Below are 25173 nucleotides of genomic sequence, written 5' to 3' on the forward strand. Positions count from 1 at the left end.
AAGGCGTAAGGCAGATCAGGCAGCCCGCAGGCTACTACACATCTTCAGGCGCTGACGCCCCACCTCCTGCGAGCACATCGAGATCGAGAGCAGCACCTGGAAACCAGGCCAAAGAGGTGGAAAGGAGGAGTCTCGGAAGAGGGCTGAAGAGCAGCCCCCTCCTGCTGCCCTGTTGCGGATCACTCCTCTGTGCTCCGACCCCACGGCATGGGAGGCGGTACTGAGATGCTGGAGTGAAACGTTAGGATGCTGCAAAGGAGCAGGCAGTGACAGCCGAGAGGCAGATCCTCTCCTCGGCTGCATCGTCACTCCCGTGTTTAACAAAGTCGTTGGGCTCCAGCGGTGCCCGTGAACAGTTTGTGGTGCCTGGCAGGAGCATCGCAGACTAGTTGGGTCTCCTTCTGTGCTCTGAACTTGCAGAGAGCTACAGAGGTGCCAAAACGTCTTGGCCAAGAAGATCCTCCTCAGGTGACCCCAACGTGTGTTTGGAATGCACCCAAAGAGTATTTCTTCTCGAAGAAGAAAGCCAATCCCAAAGCATCAAGCTTTGGATGGCTGCAGCAGCTTTTGGCGTAAACAAAGACAGCAAAGTCAGAGCACTGCTCTTCTTGTTCATCTCAGCTACAGCACTTTTAGGTACTGCAGGGACGGGCAATGGATCAAGTCTGCAGATAGCTTCACAAGTTGGCATTAGAAACGTCAAGAGTGTCTGACGAGGGCAGACACGGTCTGCACAGGTCTGCCAGAGCTTCCTAGAGCCTGGAAGCCCTGGCAGCTGCTTCTGGCCAGGCTCCTTGTTGCCTTTACTAATAACAGCAGTGAAATATATTGTGGGTTTTTCATCTTTCTTTTTTCTGTTTTCTTTTCCCCCCCAGGAACCTTCAGAGGAATAATACTAAAAAGTCGTGTAAGAAAAAGCTCTGGCCGGTTCAAGGTATGGCCAAGATGCCTTCCATAAAAGGAGCCTCTCAGGACACAGGAATTCTTCAGCCACCTTCACCCAACCAAGCCTGCCTGCCGTGGCATTTTGTGAAGGGTGACGAGCGCCACTCTGCCCCAGCACAAAAGCCGTGGCTAAAGTGTATGAGTGAGGAGCCAGCGGCAGAGGCACCCCCTGCCCCACACCCAGCTGCCGGGGTCCTCTGCTTCCCTGGGTGGCATCGGGCGCTGCCGGCTCCTGAGCCCTGACCCTCTAATGAGCTCAGCAGTGAGGTAACTTTGCACCTCGGAATGTCAGATGCCAGCTGGAGGAGCAGTGCTAGAGGAGGCTTGCAAGCAAAGCTGACTTTGTGCTGGAAGGCGAGGTTGTGGGGCAAAACCAGCCACCCCAATTTGGGCAGGGGCATAAAGAGCCACTTGAGCATGTTATAGCACATCTCAAAACTCAAGGTCAAAAATAAGTGAAAAAGAATGGAAAGAACGGAAGGAAGATACTTTGTAAGGAATGCACCTGGCATTTAGACGTGTTAAAGATAAAACCTGTCTCCACTAACTAACAATAAGCATTAACACAAGGACGACTTCTAGGAAGATAGAATAGAGTGCCAATACAGTGTCCGAAGGCTGACCCGCCTCATTATCCTGCGAAAACCACAACTCCTAGGTAGAAAACGCCCCCAACCCAAATAAGCCCCCTCCTCTCTGGGCATGCATAGTGAATTAAAAGAGAACTGTCGCTTTAAGATGACGTAAGAAAGGTATCAACCAACAGTTAGTTAAGGGGTGGGACCGGTAGGCGTCACTCACTTTGCTAACTGTTTAAATACTTGTCATGATTTCAAGCGGGTGTGCATGCTAGGAGGAGAAATCCCCCATGCACCCACCGCAGCAATAAACCAATGTCGGCTTTCTGAACTGTCATTTGGCTTTGGGAGTTTTCTTGGTTACGATTTTCTGTAACAGGCAGGGCAGGAGTAAATCCAGGTACCCTGCATGGAGAAGGGGGAAAAAAGAGCTTCCCCAAGCAAGAGAGGGGAACAAAGAGCCGTCCCGAGAGGGATGTGATGAGAAAAAGCCGCGCAAGGCTGTGACCAAACTGGATGCCCCACGTAGAGGATAAAAAGAAGAAAACCCAAGTGAGGACTGCCCAAAACTACATAAGCCAAGCGGGGCGGGAATAAAACTGCCTCCAGCCACCCCAAGTGGGAATTGGGCAAAGCTGTGGCGGATAGAAAGCTCACAAACCCTGGAGGCGGGAGAAAATGAGAAGACGCTAAAAAGCCGCTCCTGAACATTTTTGGAGCTCCAGGGTGGGAGAGCAGCTGGGTGGGGGCCTGGCAGCCAGCCAAGGTCAACCCTGCCCAGTTGCTGAGTGTTCCTGTGGTAGCACTAGTTCAGAGTCAGCCTGAGGCTGTATCTTGGGGGGGCAGATGAAATTCATTGGAAATGAACCCATAAGAGACCTGGTGCTTTGCTGCACGCGTCTCACGGACACAGTCCCGTAGCTGGGAAGAGCGGAAAAGGAACTCTCAGTAACCCAATGTGCCAGCCAAAGCTGTGAACAGGCACGCTTACTGCCCTGGGCAGGTTTTTATTCCTCTGGCTGTGCGGCTCAGGGAAGAGGTGGGAGCTCTGCCGGCGGACGAACAGCCCTTTGCCAGCAGTGTGTGGGGAAGCCCAGCGGCTGCCAGCTGCTGGCTACGTGAGGTGCCCAGGCTGCAGGGGCTGCGTGGCCGCAGTGCGTCCCCATGAGTCCCCGTGCGTCTCCGTGTCACAAAGGGGCAGTGATGCAGTACCCGCCCGCTGCTTGTGAGCTCACCAGGCCAGGGCTTCATATCCTGAAAAGCGGGCCAGTGAAAGCCACTTGGGCTGAGCTGACCTTCGGGATAACTTGGCTCCTTCCTTTGCTTCTTGCGTGGCTACGTTGTTCCAACCATTTATCGTTTACTGCCCACTTGGCCTCCACTTCCATCCTCTTTCAAAGGTAATTAAGATTTGACTTTCAGGACAGATCACAGAGTAGGTAGATACAGGATAAAAGTCTCCGCTGGTCTATACCTTCCGAGCTGTCGGCTGAGCTATTACACCTCTCTGGGCTGGCCAGATACGCGCTATGGGTAGAGTTCCTATTTGCTAATTCTGATGTCTCTACCGTAGCCTGGGATAGGTAAGTGGGGGGTGGGGGCAGCGTAGTCTGAGGCGTTGGGCTCAGCCTAGAATGACAAGGAGCCCACCCTGGCTGCTGCGGTAGGAAGGAAGGCAGAAAAGGAGCACGGCAAAGGCAGCCGTTAAAGTAGTGGCCAAAAGCTGGTCCGTCACTCCTGCATCCGAGGTGGGAAAGTGTGGGCTGGAGAGCCAGAGGGCTCTGCTGCTAAAGCTGGCAACAGGTCAGCAGCAGGTCCTCTTCCGAGAAGGTGACGCACATTTGAGCCTTTCAAAAGGGCCTTTGGAAGTGCTGTGAACCAGGGCCCCGTGACAGTGATGGTGAGGTCGTCAGCCTGCGGCTCTGCAGCAGTTAAAACTACCACGGAAACAGTTTTGATGGCGGATGCTGTTCTGTGAGTTTCCTTTGGGGTTTTCTTCCATCATTTTGTTGAGCTACAATTATTTCTTGGCGATCAGGTGACGGGATTGGCGCTGGTCTTCTCTTCCGCGAGCACATCCTGACATCCTTTGTCATCCCGAGCTTTCCCCTCTGTTCCTGAGAGGAGCGATGGCCGCAATGGGGAACGACTCCTGTGAGTAACAGTTTGCCCAGCAGGCTTGGATTTTGTGAATCCCCAAAGGCGATGGACGCGGCTGGTCCTCCATCCCTGAAAGCTGATGTGCTGACAACCTGGAGTGAAGTCTGGGGCGTTTCCTTATAGTGGCCAGATCTACCCAGGTGTTTTCAATTAGACACAGGAAACGGCGTTTTCTCACTCCTCTGCCACTATGTACAAGATGTTGAAAGATGACATTGCTCATAGAAAGCTCTGACATCAGTAGGGTTACCTTCTGTGCTAGGGTCTTGCTTGTTTTTGTCCAGTTACAATCAGGAAAAGGGAAGACTTGACCTGATAATCTAATTCAAGAGCCTAGAGGGAAAGGAAGGTAGCCCGAGGCACAGAAATCAGAGTGTGGGTTTGTTGGACTTTGGGCAACGTAAGCGAGGGAACAGACTATCTTCCACAGCTGTTTCTTAACAAGCAAATTTCAATGGCAGCGTTAGGCTTCCCCCAATGTCTCTGTGTTGGAGGTTAGAGCTGGTTGTCCCGGGTGCTCCTGCACAGAACTCGACTTTGAAATATGCTTTTGTGCAACAGTATCGTCTCACCTCTTTTCAAACGTCGTTTCCCTGCAGTCATTGCCGAGGGAATGGCTCCGCCACAAAGGATCCTCTTTCCCCCGGAGAAGATTTGCATGGGCTGGCAGCAACGACAGAGAGCTGGAGCGGGACTCCACAACCTGCACAATACGTGCTTCCTCAACTCCGTCCTGCAGTGCCTGACGTACACACCCCCTCTGGCCAACTACCTGCTCTCTCGTGAGCACAGCTTGTCGTGTGAGTACTTTTAGGAACAGCTCTTTGTCAATCTGTTGGGCACTTCCTGAGGATTCCCAGAACCTGGAATTTGATTTAGGGGAAAAGCAGCCCTTCTTTGTCAACCCCCCACCCCGCCCGCCCCGAGCGGGTCTCCTTTGAACGCTCAAGCCTAGAAGCCGCTTGTCGTACCTAGGTGTGTTCCTCTTCAGAAAGTCACCTCTTTCTAGCCCCGGGTCTCCGTCCCTATTCCTGCAGCTTAAACTCTCTTTGCTTACGGCACACAAAACTTCTGTCAGTTTAGCACCCCTCTGAAAAAAGTTTTCTATGCACAAAAATGTCCCGGGCTTGTTGGGACATTGTCACCCTAGGAGAAGAGAGTAGAACTCCTCTCCATTAAGTTTCCCGTTGCTACGGATATTTTGCTAAGCTGACAAATCGCTTTCCTCTCTCTCCTCAGGTCGCCAGCTAGGCTTCTGCATGATGTGCAGAATGGAAGCGCACGTTAACATGGTCTTGCGTTCCTCCGCCAGTGCCATCGAGCCTTGGGCTGTCCTCAGTGTCCTCAAGCGTAAGTCATTTCAGGTGCTTTGACACGGTGTCTTCTGTTCTCGTAGGAGAGAACTCCTAACTTCTTCTTTCTTAGGAATAGGAGAACATTTCCAGCTTGGCATGCAGGAAGACGCCCACGAGTTCTTACGCTATACTGTCGATGCCATGCAGAGAGCTTGTCTGAGTGGAAGCAGCGAGTAAGCACAAGCAAATGACCTTTTGAATGTTCCCCAGCCCTTTGGACTCCTCGACGTACTCCCGTCAGGGAAAAACTGCGCCCAGGGCTTTCAGACAAAGTAAAACTCTTGGAGGAGATAACTCCCTGCCTTACCATTTATTTCCAGCTTGGACATCTCTTCTCAATCAACTACCGTTGTCCATCAAATATTTGGGGGCTTTCTGAGATCCAGAGGTACTTTTCCACACCTATTGCTCTCCTTGGAATTGTCTGTGCCCTTCTGTCTGCCTGTGATCAACAGCTGTTCTTGTGACTGGCGTAGTAGGTACGACGAGCGTAAACCCGCACAGTCCACTCCCTCTATCGCTGAGCATTTCCATTTGCCTTCCAGTCACGTGCTTGAGCTGCAAAGCGGTTTCTGATGCCTACGAGACCTTCCTGGATGTTCCTCTGGATATAAAAGTAAGAGGGTTTGGAATTGTGCTTCCAGACGCCCCAAGGCTCCTGTAGCTTTCCAGCATAAACGCAGTTGGCTTTAAAAACGTAGACGGCAAACACAAGAGAGCTTGGTGGTGGGTGGGGAGTGGAATGGAAGGCGTCCTTCTGGGGAGGCCGTGGCAGTGGTCTCCCTGGAGGTGCCGGCTTTAAGCCAGACAAGCACGAATTATCCTCTCTGCAGCCTCGACGTGCTCTCATCCTTCTTCCCTTTGCCCTCCCTCCACACCCGTCTGACTCCCAGGCTGATGGGTTGTGGTGTTTTCCTTATTGATGACCCTGCACACCATCGGTAGCTGAACCGTGCGGTGCCCCAGAGAGGTGGCTCTTGATGGCCCTGGGATTCCGTGGAATTGAGGGGAATGTTCAGCGTAATCCCCTCTTTCGGCCTCCTCCTGGGCGCTGCTTGCGGGTTCAGGGTGGGTCTCCTCAGCGTCAGCTACCTGGCTCTTCTAGTCAACTCCTAGGAAGTGTTGGGACGAGGGCGTTGCCCTCAGCTCAGTGCTCTCCTTTCTCACTCCTCCAGGCAGCCTCATCGGTCAGCGCAGCTCTCGAGGACTTTGTGAAACCTGAGCAGCTGGATGGTGAAAACTGCTTTAAATGTAGCAAGTAAGATGATTCCTAACGACATATTAATACTAGATCCTGGGGGAAGGTGCTGCATGTCATCGAGCGTAAGTCATCTTTTCCTCTAGGTGAGATGCACAACAAGGACACGCGGCTTTTATTTTTAATCTGGCCTTAGACAACTGAACAGCCTTAAAATAGCGGAAGGACGTGTGAGACGTGAAAGCTTGTTCGGCCTTCTGGGGGGAGAAAAGGGGGCATTTAAGGCTGCATTTCACCACTCGGCTCTGTGCTTGGATTCCAGGTGTGACAAGATGGTTGCCGCCTCCAAGAGGTTTACAATCCATCGGGCGCCAAAGGTTCTCACGGTGTGTCTGAAAAGGTTTGACCATTTCACCGGCGGGAAGATCAGCAAGGTGCGTACGCAATTGGAGTGCGACTTTCTCCCTGGAGCGGGAGGTTTCCCAAAGCAGTGCGCTCTTTCCCAAGCTCTTCATGTTGAGATTTTCGTGTTCCCTTCTGGGGAGAGGAGAGCTCCTGTGGGAAGATGAGCATGCACTCTGCTCCGGCAGAGCTGCTTTGGCTGAGAACACTTTCCTGCCACCCAAACCACGACATGTCGCTTTAGGGAAAACCAAGTTTCCAACAGCCCCAAAAGATGTATTTGTAAACCTCTGGCCCCTGGTCTTGGAAAGCTATTTCGTGTCGAATTTCAGGATCATTTCTGAGCCCTCTTGGTCTCTCCGTAGGTTGTGGAGTATCCCATGTACTTGGATCTTCGGCCATACACGTCTCAGACAGCTGGAGAACCGCTCCTCTACTCCTTATATGCTGTCCTGGTGCACAGCGGTGGCAGCTGTCATACAGGACACTATTTCTGCTACACGAAAGTGAAGAGCAACTTCTCGCCTAACAAGGGAAAAACGTACCCTGGGGAAGACAACTTCCGTGGCACTGTTCCCGGCAGCCAAGCTTTTGGGGGGAAGGTCTCCTTACCGGCCGGGTTGGATCGGTTTTGGCGTCCTCTTGGTTCTGTAGTTTTCTGCCTGTCTTTTTGTGGAGACACCATGCAGTTCATCTCCAGATACCGATGCCTTCTTTGCAGGCCAGCAATGGACTGTGGTACGAGATGGACGATTCGTCTGTGGTTCCCTGTGACATCAACACAGTTCTCAGGCAGCAAGCCTATTTACTGTTCTATGTCAGGTAATAAGCAGTATTAACTGTGTTCAGAATACTGTGTTTCCTTTTCCTGGCTTTGCTACTTTTCTTCTCGTCCTCCTGAGTGTTTCTCTTTCCGTCACAGAAGACAATTACTACCTGCGTCGTTCAGTGCTGTCAAACCCGAGCTACCCCACGTCAGTCCTTATCCTTCCTTGCTGGGCTTTAGGCTGCTGCCCAGGTCTAAACTGCTGCTCCTCTGCTATCTGAAGCTGGCTAATGTAGAGGAGAGTAGTTAACGGGGGCCTACGGGAAAGATGGGGAGGGGCTCTTGATCAGGGAGCGCAGGGATAGGACGAGGGGTAACGGTTTGAAGCTGAAGGAGGGTAGATTTCAATTAGACGTTAGGAAGAAATTCTTTATGCTGGAGGTGGTGAGGCACTGGAAGAGGTTGCTAAGGGAACTTGCGGATGTCCCTCCCTGGACATGTTCCAGGCCCGGCTGGATGGGGCTTTGAGCAACCTGATCTAGTGGAAGGTGTCTCTGCCTGTGGCAGGGGAGATGGAACTAGATGATGCCTTCCAACCCAAAACATTTGATGATCCTATGATTCTATGAAACGGCGGTTGTAGGGGGTGTAAAGACGAGGTCTTGCTCCGACAGGGGCAGACCTGGTGGGAAGACCCTAATCGAATTTCCCACTTGTAGTTTTGGTTGCGTCTTCTCTCTGTCATAGAATCTGCCCTGAGAAAATGACAGGTTGGAACTGAACCCCAGAGGAGGCTGCGAGAACAGCCCTAAACAGAGATCACTCTTTCTCTCCAGACGCTCCGATCTGAAAATGGGAGAAAGGACTTCTTCCTCACCGGCACCATCACATGCCCGCTCCTTCCTCAGTCAGTGGGCGGCCGGCAGCAAGCAGGCGGGTTCTGTGGGAGCATGGGATCTGCCTCGTCAGACTAAGGTAGCTCTGGGGAAGTGGGTCAGGGCACCAGGCGCATTTCTTTCTGGGATCTTGGCGTTGCTCTCTTTTCCCTCCCACACTGCAGCTTTCTCCACAGCCGCGAGGCTGCTCCCTCTGAAAGCATCCCGCCTAGATCCATCCCCTTTGTCCGCCTTTGGCCCTTCTGCCTTGGCAGCCCTCCAGAAGAGCCTTTGGGAGGCCTTTAGCTGTCCCCTCCCAGAGCTCCTGGGGTTTCCCCACTGTTGTGGTCCTCTTGGGAGGAAAGGGCAGGACCTTTTCACAGCTCTCTTTGCAGGACATGGCGGTGGGCATGGAGGACTCTCCAGAGCACGGCAGCTCCTCCGCACCAGCCAGCACCAGCCAGCTAACCTGGGCAGGTGCCCGGGAGGCGTCTGCAGGCCGGCCGTGCCTCATCTGGCCAGGCAGGCTCAGCGTCACCTCCGCTGTGCCCAGAAGACAGCCTGATTTCCCGCTCCACCGTCAACCATTTGACCGTGCGCTGCACAGCGTGCGAGAAGATGACAACGACGAGGAGCACGGATTCGGCCCTTTTTCCTGCTGCCAGAGGAACGGGGCCAGGGAGAGGGCCTGGAGCAGATCCCTGCAGTGGGGCAGTGGTCTCCGCAGCTGGTTCGTGGACGCCACGGACTATGACCACTCAACAGGGAGGAGAAGGATGATAACTGGTCCTCCAAATTGTGGCCATGCTCCCAGGGATGACGCAGCTCCAGGGCCCTCCGATGTCAGCTTCCAGTTGGCTCCCCCACCCAGTGCTGCTTGGGAGCAAACCCTGCCGAGGCAGAGAGAGCGGAGCAGATCCCCGCGGCGGGGCTATGATCTCCGCAGCCGTTTTGTAGAGTACAGAGAGTACTGCTCAGCAAGGAGGAGGAGGAGGAGGGGGAGAATAAGTCTTCCACGTTGTGACCGAGCCCCAAGGGATAATGGAGCTCCAGGGCCCTCCAACGCCAGCTCCCAGTTGGCTCCCGCACCCAGGGCTGCTCGGGGGCAAACTTGGCTGAGGCAGAGAGAGCGGAGTAGATCCCCGCCACGGGGCTATGATCTCCGCAGCCGGTTTGTGGCCACCACGGACTGTGACCCCTCAGCAGGGAGGAGGAGAAGGGTTTCAGCGCCCCAGAGAGACATGCCAGACAAACACTGCAGCGGTGATGGGGGCAGATTGTGACCCTGGTTGAGGGAGGAGCACATCTGACTCCTGCAAAGCCAGAGAGGAGCAGGAGGAGGAGGAGGAATCCAGGAAGCACTAAAGCTGCCCCCAGCAGGGACCAAGCTGCACAAAGGGCACCAGCAGCCCACCCTGTCCCTCCTCCCGGTGCTGCCTCTGGCCAGGAAGAGCATAGAGAGACCTTCCAGAGCGATGGACAGCTCTGCCGCCTGGCCCGCCTGCCCACAGGTCCCTCGAGGAAGACCTTTAATCCGTGGTCACATTTTGGTATCACCTTGCAAAAACAACTCCTTTGGAACCAACAGGCAGAAAAGCCAAAGCCAGAATTAAAAACATTTGTTGGCCTTCCAGGGTGTTTTCTTCTCTCTCGGTTTTGAGGCTTTTGGTGGAAATACCCACTGTGGGAGGTTTATATCTTGAGATTTTGAAAGCTGTGTGCTTGCACATGCCCATCTTCCAATCTCTTCTTTTTAAATATGGAGTTCAAGTCACACAAACAGAAATGGGCTGGATGAGCTGACAGCGAGGGGAAACGAAAACTGGCTGAACGGCCGGGCCCAGAGGGTGCTGCTCAGTTGCACCAAGACGAGTTGGAGGCCGGTAATTCCTGGTGTTGCCCAGGGGTCAGTACTGGCTCCAATCCTGTTTAACATCTTCCTTAATGGTCTGGATGATGGGGCAGAGTGCACCCTCAGCAAGCTGGCAGATGACACCAGACTGGGAGGAGTGGCGCTTAGGCCGGGGGGCCGTGCTGCCATCCCGAGGGACCTGGGCAGGCTGGAGAGATGGTCTGACAGGGACCTCATGCAGTTCAGCAAGGGGAAGTGCAAAGGGTGCTGTGCGGGTGATGAGCAGCAGCACAGAGTGCCCAGGGAGCTTGAGGCGTCTCCATCCTTGGAGATGTTCCACAGCCCTCTGGACGTGGTCATGGATAACTGGCTGCAGGTGGCCCTGCTTGAGCAAGGGGGGGTTGGACCAGGTGACTTCACCCTCCAGGTGACCTCCCGGCCAGCCTCAAGTAGCCTGTGATGCTGCGAAATGGATCCAGCCACCAACGCTGTCCCCCTCAGGCGGCCATCGACAGCTCCACCAGGAAGCTGCAACCCCTGGAGAAAAGCCCAGGCCGGAGCAGGCTCCTGGCAGGAGCTGCGGCCCCTGGGGCCCAGGCGGGAGCAGGGGGACAAGGTGAGGAGGAGGAAGGGGCGGCAGAGACGAGGCGCTGTGGGCTGCCCACAGCCCCATTCCCCATCGCCCTGTGCCGCTTGGAGGGGAGAGGGGGCGGAGGAGTCGGGAAGGGAGGAGTGAGGCTGAGCCTGGGAAGAGTGGGGCTGGGGGAAGCCGTTATGGTTGGGGTTTGTTGCTGCTCTCCTGCTCCCTTTTTAATTGCCTAATTGGTTAATTACATGAATTGCATCCTCTCCCCCAGCCTAAACCAGTTCCCACCAGTGTAGCACTGGCTGAGGACACCCGTGGTAAGAGCAGCACAAACCCGTTTCCCTTTTCCCACCCCTCCGGCTGCCGGGTGTAGCCGAGCCAGAGGCCGAGCAGGGGAGGGCTCATCCTGCCAGCGCTGCTCGCGGCAGCACAGGAGGGAGCGGCCCGATCCTGCTGAGCGCGGGGTCGCTCTCCCGCCTCGGCTGCCCCTCGGCCCGGCGCTGTTCGATGCGCCGCTGCCGCAGGCAGGCCGGGCAGTTTGCCTGTTGAGCGCTGGGGACGGCTGCCCCAGGGGAAGGGGGAGATGTCTCTGCTCCGTCCTGCTGCGGGAGCTGGGCTGAGCCTCAGTGTTGAGGGCCGAGAGCGGGTCTTTGCGTTCGTCTAGCTCGGACAAAAGGAGGCCGAGGGGCGACCGCGTTGCTCTCTGCAGCTTCCTGGGGAGGGGACGTCGAGAGGGAGGTGCTGAGCACTTCTCCCAGGGATAGGACACATGGGAATGGTTCAAAGCTGCCCCAGGGGAGGTTCAGACTTGACATTAGAAGGCATTTCTTTACCGAGAGAGTGCTCAAGCACTGCAACAGGCTTCCTAGAGAGGTGGTCCATGCCACAGGCCTCTCAGTGTTTAAGAAGCATTTGGACAACGCCCTTAACAACATGCTTTAACTTTTGGTCAGCCCTGAATCGGCCAGGCAGTTGGACTAGACGATCCTTGTAGGTCCCTTCCAAATGAAATATTTTATTCTCTTGTATGCTATGCTGTGCTATAAAGAGGACAGCGTGGGCTGAAGGCATTGCAGTTTCTACAGCTGTGCAACCTGGGCTCGAAAACCAGCTCGACCCAACGCAACCCAACCCAACCCAACCCAACCCAACCCAACCATCATTGTACTTTCTCTTGGAGGTAGTGCTGATAGGATTCGGCTTAGAAGATGATGCCTCCCTACCAAAGCCCTCCTGGTACCGCAACTGTGGGATTTGAGGAGAATGGAAGTGGACGGGGTGTACGCAAAGAGGTGACGTTTGAGCAGGTGCCTCTTGTCAACATCTGCACCTTCCCGGCTCATGCTCCTTATCTCTTCTCCTCTGGTGATAGTCTACAGTTCCACCTTTGTCCTGGAGTAGAGATGTTGTACAAAACGTTGGAAATATCTCTGGTCCCGCCAGCCCTACACAGAGAAAACCTTTCGCTTCCCCATTCAGGAGCTCCTCTCAGACACGTGAATTGCTTTACCCAGGACTGGGAGCCGGGAGCTTCCAGAAGCTGAGCATCAGCAAGGAGTTGTTTTGTGACCTGGGACGACCCCACCTTCCTTCATCCCTTTCTCTGTTGCCCAAATGAGAAGTGAAATGCCAGCCTGTTGTAGGTGAAAGCTGAAGGTCTTGTTTGCCTTGGTAAAGGCTTGGGCTGGTAGAAATCACTCTGTACCTGCCAAATACCGTTACGCCAAGGATCGCCTCCGGCTCGGATGCCCCTGCCTGTTGTCCGTGCCTCCTTGACAGCCCTCCCCGTAGCAAGGTTGCGCTGGCTGACGTCAGACAGCAGAGAGAAACCAGAGCAGAGCAGAAGCCTACGGCTGTGCCCCCCAGCAGGCTGGTGCTACCCACAGCGGGGCGCAGGGAGCAAGGAAAGGCACCAGGAGAAGGGGGAGAAAGCGGCACGGGGAGACCTGCCCTGTCCAGGAGTGGAGGAGCTAGTGGATGAGGGGAAGGCTGTTGATGTTGTCTACCTGGACTTCAGTAAAGCCTTTGACACTGTTCCCCACAGTATTCTCCTGGAGAAGCTGGCGGCCCGTGGTTTAGACAGGTACACTCTTCACTGGGTAAAAAACTGGCTGGATGGCCGAGCCCAGAGAGTCATCCGGCTGCCTGAGCAGATCTGGCCAAGGGCTTTCACCATCTGGCATATCTCCGAGGCAGTCTCTCCTTCTGGAGAAGTCAGCAGCGCCCCCAAAGAGTTTGCCGTCTCCATAAGTCTTTGCCTTGTGCTTCTTAGGGTGGGGCCTGGCCCCAGGGAAAAGCTCTACCAGAGACGTGCTTCTCACAGCAGCTTCTCTCAGAGCTCTGTCTGGGGCCGGCTGCTGCAGGGCACCGCCTCCCCTGGGGGGCCACTGGGGGCACGTGGCGGGTCTGTGCCTCTGGGGGCTTCTCTCTGCTTCATGGCCAAGGATCCTGGAGCACGTGCACAAAGCACCCAGAGTCAGCCTAAGCCGTGCTAGTCTACCGCTAGAGCCGAGGGAGGTGGGCAAGGCTTCCCGGTTCGGCCTCGGCGGGCCCTTTTTCTGGCGCCCTGCTCGAGCCTGACCTGCTCCCTTTGTCTCTTGTCTGTGAGGGCGTGGATGAGGCAGGGGCAGAAACTCTCCTGGGGACATTCACCTACGAGGTGCACAAGGAGGTGGCTCAGACGTTCCACGTGCAGGTACCGCAAGAGCTGTGGGCAGCATGCGCGGGAAGAAGGCCGGGTTCCCTGCAAGTCCGTGGAGGAAAGAGCTCTGGTTGCCCTTGCTTCCTCCTTCGTCAGGGCTGCCGTTTGGTCCTCGGCAGGGGCAGCGTGGGCAGAGGGGCCTCCGGCGATGTGCTGTGGCTCTTGCCACCTGCCTAATGATGGCTGCCCCCATTTCTTTACAGAAGGAGCTTCCCAGGACCTTTCGCTACATCAAATTCGAGGTGCAGAGCAACTGGGGAAACCCAGAGTACACCTGTGTGTACCGTGTACAGGTTCACGGGAAGACGGCGAGCCACCACGACCACCCACAGGCCCAAGATCTCCTTTGAGAAGACTAATAAAACAAGATGTGTGGCAGTTTGGCTTGTGTGTCTTCCTTGTAAAAAGGAAGGTCTGAGGTCTGCCTCAGACCTGGCTCTTGCCCGATTTGGAGGCAGGAGGGTGTATCCACCATCCTGCATAAACGGCTGCCCTCGCTGCACCGGCAGGAGCCATTGCCCATGGCGCCTTTCCTTCTGCTGTAGAGCTCCAGCCCCCGGCAAAACCTCCAGCGGGACACAGGGAGCTCCTTCCTCTTCAGCCCCTGCCCGGGGGCACGACGACCAGGTTCTGCGAGAAACACGCAAGGGCGCTGACCCGTGGGCACTGCCGTGGCTGAGTACGTGTCCCAGAGACCACACAGAGCCACCCCACAGGTCCCCTTCTTGCCGGCTGCTCCAGATTGATGCTCACTGCAAACATGCAGCAGTTCCCTTTCCTTTCCCAGTTCCCTTTCTATATTCTTTTCCTGTGCTACCACCTTGTTGTTTGGGGCAGAAATACCATCCGTCCCTATGGCCCTACTGCATTTTTTGTGGAGGGAAATAAATCCCCCCAACATCGTCCTCTATTTTATTGGGGGGGGAACTAATTTTCATCCCATGGCCTCCTCTATTTTGCGGTTAGCAATAACTCATGTTCATCTTATTTTCCAGACAGCCAACTTGTGTGCGACTGCTCCCTGCAGGTCGTGAGTCCCCTCCTGTCCCTCCCGTTCCCCTCTCTGCAGCTCGGCAAGGGCCTTGGTGCCATTCAGCATCTGCTGTCCTCACCCCATCGCTGGGCAGGGCGAGGCAGGACTGTTGTCTTTCCACCGCGCGCTTTGCCAGCGGCCCTGCTGCAGCCGGCAGACGAGGTCATGGAAGAGGGAGAAGGCGTAAGGCCGATCAGGCAGCCCGCAGGCTACTACCCATCTTCAGGCGCTGACGCTCCACCTCCTGCGAGCACATCGAGATCGAGAGCAGCACCTGGAAACCAGGCCAAAGAGGTGGAAAGGAGGAGTCTCGGAAGAGGGCTGAAGAGCAGCCCCCTCCTGCTGCCCTGTTGCACATCACTCCTCTGTGCTCCGACCCCACGGCATGGGAGGCGGTACTGAGATGCTGGAGTGAAACGTTAGGATGCTGCAAAGGAGCAGGCAGCGACAGCCGAGAGGCAGATCCTCTCCTCGGCTGCATCGTCACTCCCGTGTTTAACAAAGTCGTTGGGTTCCAGCGCTGCCCATGAACAGTTTGTGGTGCCTGGCAGGAGCATCGCAGACTAGTCGGGTCTCCTTCTGTGCTCTGAACTTGCAGAGAGCTACAGAGGTGCCAAAACGTCTTGGCCAAGAAGATCCTCCTCAGGTGACCCCAACGTGTGTTTGGAATGCACCCAAAGAGTATTTCTTCTTGAAGAAGAAAGCCAATCCCAGAGGTAAGGAAGGAAGACACTTTGTAAGGAATGCACCTGGCATTTAGACGTGTTAAAGATAAAACCTGTCTCCACTAACTAACAATAAGCATTAACACAAGGACGACTTCTAGGAAGATAGAATAGAGTGCCAATACAGTGTCCGAAGGCTGACCCGCCTCATTATCCTGCGAAAACCACACCTCCTAGGTAGAAAACGCCCCCAACCCAAATAAGCCCCCTCCTCTCTGGGCATGCGTAGTGAATTAAAAGAGAACTGTCGCTTTAAGATGACGTAAGAAAGGTACCAACCAATAGTTAGTTAAGGGGTGGGACCGGTAGGCGTCACTCACTTTGCTAACTGTTTAAATACTTGTCATGATTTCAAGCGGGTGTGCATGCTAGGAGGAGAAATCCCCCATGCACCCAGCGCAGCAATAAACCAATGTCGGCCTTCTGAACTGTCATTTGGCTTTGGGAGTTTTCTTGGTTACGATTTTCCGTAACAGGCAGGGCAGGAGTAAATCCAGGTACCCTGCGTGGAGAAAGGGGAAAAAAGAGCTTCCCCAAGCAAGAGAGGGGAACAAAGAGCCGTCCCGAGAGGGACGTGATGAGAAAAAGCCGAGCAAGGCTGTGGCCAAACTGGATGCCTCACGTAGAGGATAAAAAGAAGAAAACCTCCCTGAGTGGAGCAGGGGCAAAACTCCCTGCCCTGACTGAGCAGGAGTACAACTAACTGCCCCGAGTAGGACTGGGAAAACGAGATGACCCAGGCGGGGCAGGGGCCAAACCAGACAGTTCAAGTAGGGCAGGAATAAGATCCGGCTGCCTCGTCAGGGCAGGAGCAATACAAGTGCCCGCCGAGCAGGAACAGGGGGTTATAGCAGACGTCCCAAGTGAGGACTGCCCAAAACTACATAAGCCAAGCGGGGCGGGAATAAAACTGCCTCCAGCCACCCCGAGTGGGAATTGGGCAAAGCTGTGGCAGCCAGAAATCTCACAAACCCTGGAGGCGGGAGAAAATGTGAAGACGCTAAAAATTCGCTCGTGAACCGTTTTGGAGCTCCAGGGTGGGAGAGCAGCTGGGTGGGGGCCTGGCAGCCAGCCAAGGTCAACCCTGCCCAGTTGCTGAGTGTTCCTGTGGTAGCACTAGTTCAGAGTCAGCCTGAGGCTGTATCTTGGGGGGGCAGATGAAATTCATTGGAAACAAACCCATAAGAGACCTGGTGCTTTGCTGTACACGTCTCACGGACACAGTCCCGTAGCTGGGAAGAGCGGAAAAGGAACTCTCAGTAACCCAATGTGCCAGCCAAAGCTGTGAACAGGCACGCTTACTGCCCTGGGCAGGTTTTTATTCCTCTGGCTGTGCGGCTCAGGGAAGAGGTGGGAGCTCTGCCGGCAGACGAACAGCCCATTGCCAGCAGTGTGTGGGGAAGCCCAGCGGCTGCCAGCTGCTGGCTACGTGAGGTGCCCAGGCTGCAGGGGCTGCGTGGCCGCAGTGCGTCCCCATGAGTCCCCGTGCGTCTCCGTGTCACAAAGGGGCAGTGATGCAGGACCCGCCCGCTGCTTGTGAGCTCACCAGGCCAGGGCTTCATATCCTGAAAAGCAGGCCAGTGAAAGCCACTTGGGCTGAGCTGACCTTCGGGATAACTTGGCTCCTTCCTTTGCTTCTTGCGTGGCTACATTGTTCCAACCATTTATCGTTTACTGCCCACTTGGCCTCCACTTCCATCCTCTTTCAAAGGTAATTAAGATTTGACTTTCAGGACAGATCACAGAGTAGGTAGATACAGGATAAAAGTCTCCGCTGGTCTATACCTTCCGAGCTGTCGGCTGAGCTATTACACCTCTCTGGGCTGGCCAGATATGCGCTATGGGTAGAGTTCCTATTTGCTAATTCTGATGTCTCTACCGTAGCCTGGGATAGGTAAGTGGGGGGTGGGGGCAGCGTAGTCTGAGGCGTTGGGCTCAGCCTAGAATGACAAGGAGCCCACCCTGGCTGCTGCGGTAGGAAGGAAGGCAGAAAAGGAGCATGGCAAAGGCAGCCGTTAAAGTAGTGGCCAAAAGCTGGTCCGTCACTCCTGCATCCGAGGTGGGAAAGTGTGGGCTGGAGAGCCAGAGGGCTCTGCTGCTAAAGCTGGCAACAGGTCAGCAGCAGGTCCTCTTCCGAGAAGGTGACGCACATTTGAGCCTTTCAAAAGGGCCTTTGGAAGTGCTGTGAACCAGGGCCCCGTGACAGTGATGGTGAGGTCGTCAGCCTGCGGCTCTGCAGCAGTTAAAACTCCCACGGAAACAGTTTTGATGGCGGATACTGTTCTGTGAGTTTCCTTTGGGGGTTTCCTCCATCATTTTGTTGAGCTACAATTATTTCTTGGCGATCAGGTGACGGGATTGGCGCTGGTCTTCTCTTCCGCGAGCACATCCTGACATCCTTTGTCATCCCGAGCTTTCCCCTCTGTTCCTGAGAGGAGCGATGGCCGCAATGGGGAACGACTCCTGTGAGTAACAGTTTCCCCAGCAGGCTTGGACTTTGTGAATCCCCAAAGGCGATGGACGCGGCTGGTCCTCCATCCCTGAAAGCTGATGTGCTGACAACCTGGAGTGAAGTCTGGGGCGTTTCCTTATAGTGGCCAGATCTACCCAGGTGTTTTCGATTAGACACAGGAAACGGCGTTTTCTCCCTCCTCTGCCACTATGTACAAGATGTTGAAAGATGACATTGCTCATAGAAAGCTCTGACATCAGTAGGGTTACCTTCTGTGCTAGGGTCTTGCTTGTTTTTGTCCAGTTACAATCAGGAAAAGGGAAGACTTGACCTGATAATCTAATTCAAGAGCCTAGAGGGAAAGGAAGGTAGCCCGAGGCACAGAAATCAGAGTGTGGGTTTGTTGGACTTTGGGCAACGTAAGCGAGGGAACAGACTATCTTCCACAGCTGTTTCTTAACAAGCAAATTTCAATGGCAGCGTTAGGCTTCCCCCAATGTCTCTGTGTTGGAGGTTAGAGCTGGTTGTCCTGGGTGCTCCTGCACAGAACTCGACTTTGAAATATGCTTTTGTGCAACAGTATCGTCTCACCTCTTTTCAAACGTCGTTTCCCTGCAGTCATTGCCGAGGGAATGGCTCCGCCACAAAGGATCCTCTTTCCCCCGGAGAAGATTTGCATGGGCTGGCAGCAACGACAGAGAGCTGGAGCGGGACTCCACAACCTGCACAATACGTGCTTCCTCAACTCCGTCCTGCAGTGCCTGACGTACACACCCCCTCTGGCCAACTACCTGCTCTCTCGTGAGCACAGCTTGTCGTGTGAGTACTTTTAGGAACATCTCCTTGTCAATCTGTTGGGCACTTCCTGAGGATTCCCAGAACCTGGAATTTGATTTAGGGGAAAAGCAGCCCTTCTTTGTCAACCCCCCACCCCGCCCGCCCCGAGCGGGTGTCCTTTGAACGCTCAAGCCTAGAAGCCGCTTGTCGTACCTAGGCGTGTTCCTCTTCAGAAAGTCACCTCTTTCTAGCCCCGGGTCTCCGTCCCTATTCCTGCAGCTTAAACTCTCTTTGCTTACGGCACACAAAACTTCTGTCAGTTTAGCATCCCTCTGAAAAAAGTTTTCTACGCACAGAAATGTCCCGGGCTTGTTGGGACATTGTCACCCTAGGAGAAGAGAGTAGAACTCCTCTCCATTAAGTTTCCCGTTGCTATGGATATTTTGCTAAGCTGACAAATCGCTTTCCTCTCTCTCCTCAGGTCGCCAGCTAGGCTTCTGCATGATGTGCAGAATGGAAGCGCACGTTAACATGGTCTTGCGTTCCTCCGCCAGTGCCATCGAGCCTTGGGCTGTCCTCAGTGTCCTCAAGCGTAAGTCATTTCAGGTGCTTTGACACGGTGTCTTCTGTTCTCGTAGGAGAGAACTCCTAACTTCTTCTTTCTTAGGAATAGGAGAACATTTCCAGCTTGGCATGCAGGAAGACGCCCACGAGTTCTTACGCTATACTGTCGATGCCATGCAGAGAGCTTGTCTGAGTGGAAGCAGCGAGTAAGCACAAGCAAATGACCTTTTGAATGTTCCCCAGCCCTTTGGACTCCTCGACGTACTCCCGTCAGGGAAAAACTGCGCCCAGGGCTTTCAGACAAAGTGAAACTCTTGGAGGAGATAACCCCCTGCCTTACCATTTATTTCCAGCTTGGACATCTCTTCTCAATCAACTACCATTGTCCATCAAATATTTGGGGGCTTTCTGAGATCCAGAGGTACTTTTCCACACCTATTGCTCTCCTTGGAATTGTCTGTGCCCTTCTGTCTGCCTGTGATCAACAGCTGTTCTTGTGACTGGCGTAGTAGGTACGATGAGCGTAAACCTGCACAGTCCACTCTCTCTATCGCTGAGCATTTCCATTTGCCTTCCAGTCACGTGCTTGAGCTGCAAAGCGGTTTCTGATGCCTACGAGACCTTCCTGGATGTTCCTCTGGATATAAAAGTAAGAGGGTTTGGAATTGTGCTTCCAGACGTCCCAAGGCTCCTGTAGCTTTCCAGCATAAACGCAGTTGGCTTTAAAAACGTAGACGGCAAACACAAGAGAGCTTGGTGGTGGGTGGGGAGTGGAATGGAAGGCGTCCTTCTGGGGAGGCCGTGGCAGTGGTCTCCCTGGAGGTGCCGGCTTTAAGCCGGACAAGCACGAATTATCCTCTCTGCAGCCTCGACGTGCTCTCATCCTTCTTCCCTTTGCCCTCCCTCCACACCCGTCTGACTCCCAGGCTGATGGGTTGTGGTGTTTTCCTTATTGATGACCCTGCACACCATCGGTAGCTGAACCGTGCGGTGCCCCAGAGAGGTGGCTCTTGATGGCCCTGGGATTCCGTGGAATTGAGGGGAATGTTCAGCGTAATCCCCTCTTTCGGCCTCCTCCTGGGCGCTGCTTGCGGGTTCAGGGTGGGTCTCCTCAGCGTCAGCTACCTGGCTCTTCTGGTCAACTCCTAGGAAGTGTTGGGACGAGGGCGTTGCCCTCAGCTCAGTGCTCTCCTTTCTCACTCCTCCAGGCAGCCTCATCGGTCAGCGCAGCTCTCGAGGACTTTGTGAAACCTGAGCAGCTGGATGGTGAAAACTGCTTTAAATGTAGCAAGTAAGATGATTCCTAACGACATATTAATACTAGATCCTGGGGGAAGGTGCTGCATGTCATCGAGCGTAAGTCATCTTTTCCTCTAGGTGAGATGCACAACAAGGACACGCGGCTTTTATTTTTAATCTGGCCTTAGACAACCGAATAGCCTTAAAATAGTGGAAGGACGTGTGAGACATGAAAGCTTGTCCGGCCTTCTGGGGGGAGAAAAGGGGGCATTTAAGACTGCGTTTCACCACTCGGCTCTGTGCTTGGATTCCAGGTGTGACAAGATGGTTGCCGCCTCCAAGAGGTTTACAATCCATCGGGCGCCAAAGGTTCTCACGGTGTGTCTGAAAAGGTTTGACCATTTCACCGGCGGGAAGATCAGCAAGGTGCGTACGCAATTGGAGTGCGACTTTCTCCCTGGAGCGGGAGGTTTCCCAAAGCAGTGCGCTCTTTCCCAAGCTCTTCATGTTGAGATTTTCGTATTCCCTTCTGGGGACAGGAGAGCTCCCGTGGGAAGATGAGCATGCACTCTGCTCCGGCAGAGCTGCTTTGGCTGAGAACACTTTCCTGCCACCCAAACCACGACATGTCGCTTTAGGGAAAACCAAGTTTCCAACAGCCCCAAAAGATGTATTTGTAAACCTCTGGCCCCTGGTCTTGGAAAGCTATTTCGTGTCGAATTTCAGGATCATTTCTGAGCCCTCTTGGTCTCTCTGTAGGTTGTGGAGTATCCCATGTACTTGGATCTTCGGCCATACACGTCTCAGACAGCTGGAGAACCCCTCCTCTACTCCTTATATGCTGTCCTGGTGCACAGCGGTGGCAGCTGTCATACAGGACACTATTTCTGCTACACGAAGGTGAAGAGCAACTTCTCGCCTAACAAGGGAAAAACGTACCCGGGGGAAGACAACTTCCGTGGCACTGTTCCCGGCAGCCAAGCTTTTGGGGGGAAGGTCTCCTTACCGGCCGGGTTGGATCGGTTTTGGCGTCCTCTTGGTTCTGTAGTTTTCTGCCTGTCTTTTTGTGGAGACACCATGCAGTTCATCTCCAGATACCGATGCCTTCTTTGCAGGCCAGCAATGGACTGTGGTACGAGATGGACGATTCGTCTGTGGTTCCCTGTGACTTCAACACAGTTCTCAGGCAGCAAGCCTATTTACTGTTCTATGTCAGGTAATAAGCAGTATTAACTGTGTTCAGAATACTGTGTTTCCTTTTCCTGGCTTTGCTACTTTTCTTCTCGTCCTCCTGAGTGTTTCTCTTTCCGTCACAGAAGACAATTACAACTTGCATCATTCAGTGCTGTCAAACCCGAGCTACCCCACGTCAGTCCTTATCCTTCCTTGCTGGGCTTTAGGCTGCTGCCCAGGTCTAAACTGCTGCTCCTCTGCTATCTGAAGCTGGCTAATGTAGAGGAGAGAACTTAACGGGGGCCTACAGGAAACATGGGGAGGGGCTCTTGATCAGGGAGCGCAGGGATAGGACGAGGGGTAACGGTTTGAAGCTGAAGGAGGGTAGATTTCAATTAGACGTTAGGAAGAAATTCTTTATGCTGGAGGTGGTGAGGCACTGGAAGAGGTTGCTAAGGGAAGTTGCGGATGTCCCTCCCTGGACATGTTCCAGGCCAGGCTGGACGGGGCTTTGAGCAACCTGATCTAGTGGAAGGTGTCCCTGACCGTGGCAGGGGAGATGGAACTAGATGATGCCTTCCAACCCAAACCATTTGATGATCCTATGATTCTATGAAACGGAGGTTGTAGGGGGTGTAAAGATGAGGTCTTGCTCTGACGGGGGCAGACCTGGTGGGAAGACCCTAATTGAATTTCCCACTTGTAGTTTTGGTTGCGTCTTCTCTCTGTCATAGAATCTGCTCTGAGAAAATGACAGGTTGGAACTGAACCCCAGAGGTGGCTGCGAGAACGGCCCTAAACAGAGATCACTCTTTCTCTCCAGACGCTCCGATCTGAAAATGGGAGGAAGGACCTCTTCCTCACTGGCACCATCACATGCCCGCTCCTTCCTCAGTCAGTGGGCGGCCGGCAGCAAGCAGGCGGGTTCTGTGGGAGCATGGGATCTGCCTCGTCAGACTAAGGTAGCTCTGGGGAAGTGGGTCAGGGCACCAGGCGCATTTCTTTCTGGGATCTTGGCGTTGCTCTCTTTTCCCTCCCACACTGCAGCTTTCTTCACAGCCGCGAGGCTGCTCCCTCTGAAAGCATCCCGCCTAGATCCATCCCCTTTGTCCGCCTTTGCCCCTTCTGCCTTGGCAGCCCTCCAGAAGAGCCTTTGGGAGGCCCTTAGCTGTCCCCTCCCAGAGCTCCTGGGGTTTCCCCACTGTTGTGGTCCTCTTGGGAGGAAAGGGCAGGACCTTTTCACAGCTCTCTTTGCAGGACATGGCGGTGGGCACGGAGGACTCTCCAGAGCACGGCAGCTCCTCTGCACCAGCCAGCACCAGCCAGCTAACCTGGGCAGGTGCCCGGGAGGCGTCTGCAGGCCGGCCGTGCCTCATCTGGCCAGGCAGGCTCAGCGTCACCTCCGCCGTGCCCAGAAGACAGCCTGATTTCCCGCTCCACCGTCAACCATTTGACCGTGCGCTGCACAGCGTGCGAGAAGACGACAACGACGAGGAGCACGGATTCAGCCCTTTTTCCTGCTGCCAGAGGAACAGATCCTCGCAGTGGGGCAGTGGTCTCCGCAGCTGGTTCGTGGACACCATGGACTATGACCACTCAACAGGGAGGAGAAGGATGATAACTAGTCCTCCAAATTGTGGCCATGCTCCGAGGGATGACGCAGCTCCAGGGCCCTCCAATGTCAGCTTCCAGTTGGCTCCCCCACCCAGTGCTGCTTGGGAGCAAACCCTGCTGAGGCAGAGAGAGCGGAGCAGATCCCCGCGGCAGGGCTATGATCTCCGCAGCCGTTTTGTAGAGTACAGAGAGTACTGCTCAGCAAGGAGGAGGAGGAGGAGGGGGAGAATAAGTCTTCCATGTTGTGACCGAGCCCCAAGGGATGATGGAGCTCCAGGGCCCTCCAACGCCAGCTCCCAGTTGGCTCCCGCACGCAGGGCTGCTCGGGGGCAAACTTGGCTGAGGCAGAGAGAGCGGAGTAGATCCCCGCCGCGGGGCTATGATCTCCGCAGCCGGTTTGTGGCCACCACGGACTGTGACCCCTCAGCAGGGAGGAGGAGAAGGGTTTCAGCGCCCCAGAGAGACATGCCAGACAAACACTGCAGCGGTGATGGGGGCAGATTGCGACCCTGGTTGAGGGAGGAGCACAACATCTGACTCCTGCAAAGCCAGAGAGGAGCAGGAGGAGGAGGAGGAATCCAGGAAGCACCAAAGCTGCCCCCAGCAGGGACCAAGCTGCACTAAGGGCACCAGCAGCCCACCCTGTCCCTCCTCCCAGTGCTGCCTCTGGCCAGGAAGAGCTCAGAGAGACCTTCCAGAGCGATGGACAGCTCTGCCGCCTGGCCCGCCTGCCCACAGGTCCCTCGAGGAAGACCTTTAATCCGTGGTCAGATTTTAGTATGACCTTGCAAAAACAACACTCCTTTGGAACCAACAGGCAGAAAAGCCAAAGCCAGAATTAAAAACATTTGTTGGCCTTCCAGGGTGTTTTCTTCTCTCTCGGTTTTGAGGCTTTTGGTGGAAATACCCACTGTGGGAGGTTTATATCTTGAGATTTTGAAAGCTGTGTGCTTGCACATGCCCATCTTCCAATCTCTTCTTTTTAAATATGGAGTTCAAGTCACACAAACAGAAATGGGCTGGATGAGCTGACAGCGAGGGGAACCGAAAACCGGCTGAACGGCCGGGCCCAGAGGGTGCTGCTCAGTGGCACCAAGACGAGTTGGAGGCCGGTAATTCCTGGTGTTGCCCAGGGGTCAGTACTGGCTCCAATCCTGTTTAACCTCTTCCTTAATGGTCTGGATGATGGGGCAGAGTGCACCCTCAGCAAGCTGGCAGATGACACCAGACTGGGAGGAGTGGCGCTTAGGCCGGGGGGCCGTGATGCCATCCCGAGGGACCTGGGCAGGCTGGAGAGATGGGCTGACAGGGACCTCATGCAGTTCAGCAAGGGGAAGTGCAAAGGGTGCTGTGCGGGTGACGAGCAGCGGCACACAGTGCCCAGGGAGCTTGTAGCGTCTCCATCCTTGGAGATGTTCCACAGCCCTCTGGACGTGGTCATGGACAACTGGCTGCAGGTGGCCCTGCTTGAGCAAGGGGGGTTGGACCAGGTGACTTCACCCTCCAGGTGACCTCCCGGCCAGCCTCAAGTAGCCTGTGATGCTGTGAAATGGATCCAGCCACCAACGCTGTCCCCCTCAGGCGGCCATCGACAACTCCACACGGAAGCTGCAACCCCTGGAGAAAAGCCCAGGCCGGAGCAGACTCCTGTCAGGAGCTGCGGCCCCTGGGGCCCAGGCGGGAGCAGGGGGACAAGGTGAGGAGGAGGAAGGGGTGGCAGAGACGAGGCGCTGTGGGCTGCCCACAGCCCCATTCCCCATCGCCCTGTGCCGCTTGGAGGGGAGAGGGGGCGGAGGAGTCGGGAAGGGAGGAGTGAGGCTGAGCCTGGGAAGAGTGGGGCTGGGGGAAGCTGTTATGGTTGGGGTTTGTTGCTGCTCTCCTGCTCCCTTTTTAATTGCCTAATTGGTTAATTACATGAATTGCATCCTCTCCCCCAGCCTAAACCAGTTCCCACCAGTGTAGCACTGGCTGAGGACACCCGTGGTAAGAGCAGCACAAACCCGTTTCCCTTTTCCCACCCCTCCGGCTGCCGGGTGTAGCCGAGCCAGAGGCTGAGCAGGGCAGGGCTCATCCTGCCAGCGCTGCTCGCGGCAGCACAGGAGGGAGCGGCCCGATCCTGCTGAGCGCGGGGTCGCTCTCCCGCCTCAGCTGCCCCTCGGCCCGGCGCTGTTCGATGCG

General features: G+C 54.9%; 2 protein-coding genes across 2 annotated transcripts; both read left to right on the top strand.

The window, feature by feature from the left end:
• The first annotated feature begins 3661 nt into the window (after positions 1-3661).
• LOC132321149 (ubiquitin carboxyl-terminal hydrolase 42-like) lies at positions 3662-7714 on the top strand. The gene is made up of 11 exons (XM_059834725.1): positions 3662-3677; positions 4283-4483; positions 4923-5033; positions 5109-5211; positions 5359-5426; positions 5584-5654; positions 6214-6296; positions 6559-6670; positions 7004-7144; positions 7360-7460; positions 7561-7714. The coding sequence occupies exons 1-11, from the start codon at positions 3662-3664 to the stop codon at positions 7712-7714; spliced, it is 1161 nt and encodes a 386-aa protein (XP_059690708.1).
• A 9911-nt stretch (positions 7715-17625) lies between these two features.
• LOC132321150 (ubiquitin carboxyl-terminal hydrolase 42-like) lies at positions 17626-21428 on the top strand. The gene is made up of 10 exons (XM_059834727.1): positions 17626-17641; positions 18247-18447; positions 18887-18997; positions 19073-19175; positions 19323-19390; positions 19548-19618; positions 20178-20260; positions 20523-20634; positions 20968-21108; positions 21324-21428. The coding sequence occupies exons 1-10, from the start codon at positions 17626-17628 to the stop codon at positions 21426-21428; spliced, it is 1011 nt and encodes a 336-aa protein (XP_059690710.1).
• The last annotated feature ends 3745 nt before the right edge of the window (positions 21429-25173 follow it).

This window comes from Gavia stellata, unplaced genomic scaffold (assembly GCF_030936135.1).
Source record: "Gavia stellata isolate bGavSte3 unplaced genomic scaffold, bGavSte3.hap2 HAP2_SCAFFOLD_53, whole genome shotgun sequence".
NCBI lineage: Eukaryota > Metazoa > Chordata > Aves > Gaviiformes > Gaviidae > Gavia > Gavia stellata.

Bases quoted from the DNA above. Each gene is read 5' to 3' on its own strand.
- LOC132321149 (XM_059834725.1), top strand. The intron at 5,655-6,213 runs GTAAGAGGGTTT...TCACTCCTCCAG, and splicing joins ATGTTCCTCTGGATATAAAA to GCAGCCTCATCGGTCAGCGC. The intron at 7,145-7,359 runs GTGAAGAGCAAC...CCTTCTTTGCAG, and splicing joins ACTATTTCTGCTACACGAAA to GCCAGCAATGGACTGTGGTA.
- LOC132321150 (XM_059834727.1), top strand. The intron at 18,998-19,072 runs GTAAGTCATTTC...CTTCTTTCTTAG, and splicing joins TGTCCTCAGTGTCCTCAAGC to GAATAGGAGAACATTTCCAG. The intron at 20,261-20,522 runs GTAAGATGATTC...CTTGGATTCCAG, and splicing joins AACTGCTTTAAATGTAGCAA to GTGTGACAAGATGGTTGCCG.